Genomic DNA, 3,486 nt, shown 5'->3' on the forward strand with positions numbered 1-3,486 from the left:
CAGTCTCCTGTTTTCAAAAAATTTGAAAGTTATTTTTACAGTTTACAGAGCAGGATTATTACTCATTCTATACCAATTAACGCAAAAAAGTTAATTGATAAGCTTGATTTTATTTTATTCATAAATTTAGACGCACAATCAAAAAAGTCTTATATCTTGTTAATTGATAGTAAATTAGTAGTTTTTTCCCATATTTCTCATTAATAGGCCTAAATTAATAAATTTTGTCAAAAAACCTTATATAAATTGACTTACCTGGAATTAGTTAATCATTATTTAATAAATAAACAAAAGTTAAGTTAGTTTTGCACTAAAAAGACACGAAAAATGGGCAAAAGACGTATCACTCAAGGGGAAAGATGGCAAATTGTTGCTCACATCAAATAAGGAACCAAAAGTAATAGAGTAATTGCCAGGCTAATTGGAGTTTCTGAGAAATGCGTTCGGACAACGAAGCAAAACTTTCTTCACACTGGTGGTGCCAGCGAGAAAACGAGGCCAGGTAGACCCTTGTCAACCACCAGAAAGGACGATAGTGCCCTTTTTAGAGCTGTCAGAGCTAATTCAAGAATCGGTTACAAAGAATTGACCACAGAATTCAATACAACGCGAAATACATCTATTTCTCAAAGTACAGTCCGTCGAATACTTATCAAATACAAGATTGGAGTCTACTCTGCTTTGAAGAAACCGCTCCTGCGTCTATATGATAAACAAAGGAGACTAAAATGGTGTCGTGAAAGAAGGTATTAGACAATAGAACAATGGAAAAACATTATGTGGAGTGATGAGAGTAACTTTGAGCTTTTCAATCGCAAATCTAACATAACAGTCAAAAGAATGGCCCACGAAAAGTATTACGCCTGGTACATTAGACCGACTGTACAAAGTGGAGGAGGCTCGATAGGAATCTGGTCATGCTTCAATTACAAAGGTGTTGGTATGTGCCAAACATACACCGGAAGAATCAACTCCATAATATACGTAGAAGTACTGAAAAACAACTTAATTCCATCAATTGACCTGCTTATGCTCAATGATAAACCATAGAAACTTCAACTAGATGGCGTTACTGCACATACTGCATACTATACAAAGGAGTGGTTCAACGATAATAATATTAAGACAATACCGTGGCCTTCATACTCACCTGATTTGAACCCAATTAAAACATTTGGGCTTGGATTGACCAAGAATTGGCGAAAGGTTCAAATTTCCACACTTGGCCAGCTGAAGGATGTCCTTAAGGAGACCTGGTATAGGGTCCCAGAAGCGATGTGCAAAAATCTTGTTAAGTCTAGAAGAGTTCTTAGTTGTATTAAAGCAAAAGGCAGATACACAAAATATTTATTGGTTCATAAATTACGCCTTATAATGTATCATGCGTCTAAATTTATGAATAATTTTTTTTTGTCTTATTTTTTTAATACCATAAAGTCGCACCTAATTATTACTTAGTATTTGTATTTTTTTTTGTCAATTTTTAAAAATTTTGTATTCTGTATGTATTTATATAATAAATAGAAAAAAAACTAAATCGAAATCTTTTTTTGTTATTGTTTTATCGTTAAAAAACTAAAAAGTTCTATTCTCAAATATGAGTGCGTCTAAATTTATGAAAACCACTGTATTTCCTATTTATTTCAGCCAAATTATTTAAAAAAATGCCGATCTAAAAAAAGAAATATGAACAAAATGATGATTTAACGGGTGATGCGGAAGTTATCGGACAAATCCTAATTTCAGTATTTGAGCATAATAATTAGTTTTTGTGGTTTTATTCGTAGGCAAAAACGTTCTATAAAATATAAACTTTATTATTTGAAACACAATTATTTAAAATGAGGTTAAATGCAGCTGAACGAGAATCTTTTCGAAAGCGATTAAAAATGTTTTTTGTAAATAAACCTAATATAAAAAAAAAAAAATCGTAAATCATTTTGAAAAGGAAGGATTTGCTCGAAGTACAATATATGATAACCTAAAAAGACTTGAAACTGTTCAATCGTTTTCTGATAAAAAGCACCCTGGTCGTCCGACATCCTGGACTAGAGAAAAGAAAGCCGAATTAACGAGACTTGTCAACAATCGAAAAGGGGTCAGTCAGAGAAAAATAGGTATTAAATTCGGTGTAAATTAATCGACAATTGGTCGTCAGTTAAAAAAACGAATATTAAATATAGAAAACGTGAAAAGACTCCAAAATACACTAGAGAACAACAAATAAAGGCACAGAAAAGAAGCAGGAAACTAGTTAACCAACTCTATAACACAAAATCGCTTTTAGTCATCGATGACGAAAAATACTTTTGTTTTACAGGGGACAACAAGCCTGGAAATTCTGGATACTACACAAACAAAATAAAGACATGCCCAGAAAATGTTCGTTTTATAGGAAAAGAGAAATTTCCAAAAAAATGATTTATGTGGATAGCCATATCTGACCGTGGTATGTCCGAGCCATTGTTTCGCACTTCCAAGTCTGTAGCGATCAATTCATCAATCTATATTAATGAATGTTTAGAAAAACAACTTCTTCCATTTATTCACAAGTATCATGGAGACTTTAACTATTTATTTTGGCCAGATTTAGCAAGTTCTCATTATTCTAAAGATTCTCTAAATTGGATGGACAAATATGTCTATTACGTTGATAAAGAATCCAATCCCCCAAATGTGCCTCAAGCACGACCAATTGAAAATTTTTGGGGACTTTTGGCACAGAAGGTTTACGAGGGAGATTGGCAAACTTCAACAGAGCAAGTTTTGATTGATCGCATTAAACTAAAACTACAAGAAATTGATTTAAAATTTTTACAGTCGCATATGAAAGGCGTCAGAGCAAAATTGAGATGGTGGTGTTTTTTCATATAAAAAATAATATATTTTTATTAAAAATATATATATATATATTTATATATATATAATATTTTCTTTTCATTTTAAAATTTAAATTGCACAGATGGCAACTTTTCCTTTTTTCTTTATGATAAACAATGACTACTGTTTTTGGATTGCAAGCGACTTTTTCTTATAGCGCGAAAATTAAGTATTCGAAAATGAGGCTTACGTATTTTAACACGAGATGGTTAAACCAAGTTCTATATTACGAAACGATTTGTAAGTGATATGATAAAATTATATGCCAAAAATTGCACATAAACTAATTTAAAGATTAAAATCAGTTTACTAACTATGATTGTAACGACTGGCTATGGCTACTTATTTTCATAGCTGGCGAAGGCATTTTTTACAGCTGGAGGCTTTTTCATCACCAAGCACTGCTTTATTTAAAAATAAAGCAGTGCTTGGTGATGGCTAGCGGCTAACCGCGGCTGCTTGTAGGTCTAGTTGTATATGTATGGAAAACGTTTTGGCTATCCGGAGAAACTAACAGTTGAGAAAAATCCAGAAATATCTAGAAAAATATAATCCCTGTTGTTAGGACTTTTTTCTATAAAAAAGAAAGTTGTCTCTTCAATGCGT

General features: G+C 32.2%; 1 protein-coding gene across 1 annotated transcript; it reads left to right on the forward strand.

The window, feature by feature from the left end:
* The first annotated feature begins 2,424 nt into the window (after positions 1-2,424).
* Positions 2,425-2,874, forward strand: LOC136083042 (uncharacterized). The gene has a single exon (XM_065802450.1). The coding sequence runs from the start codon at positions 2,425-2,427 to the stop codon at positions 2,872-2,874; it is 450 nt and encodes a 149-aa protein (XP_065658522.1).
* The last annotated feature ends 612 nt before the right edge of the window (positions 2,875-3,486 follow it).

The sequence above is a fragment of the Hydra vulgaris genome, chromosome 08 (assembly GCF_038396675.1).
Source record: "Hydra vulgaris chromosome 08, alternate assembly HydraT2T_AEP".
NCBI lineage: Eukaryota > Metazoa > Cnidaria > Hydrozoa > Anthoathecata > Hydridae > Hydra > Hydra vulgaris.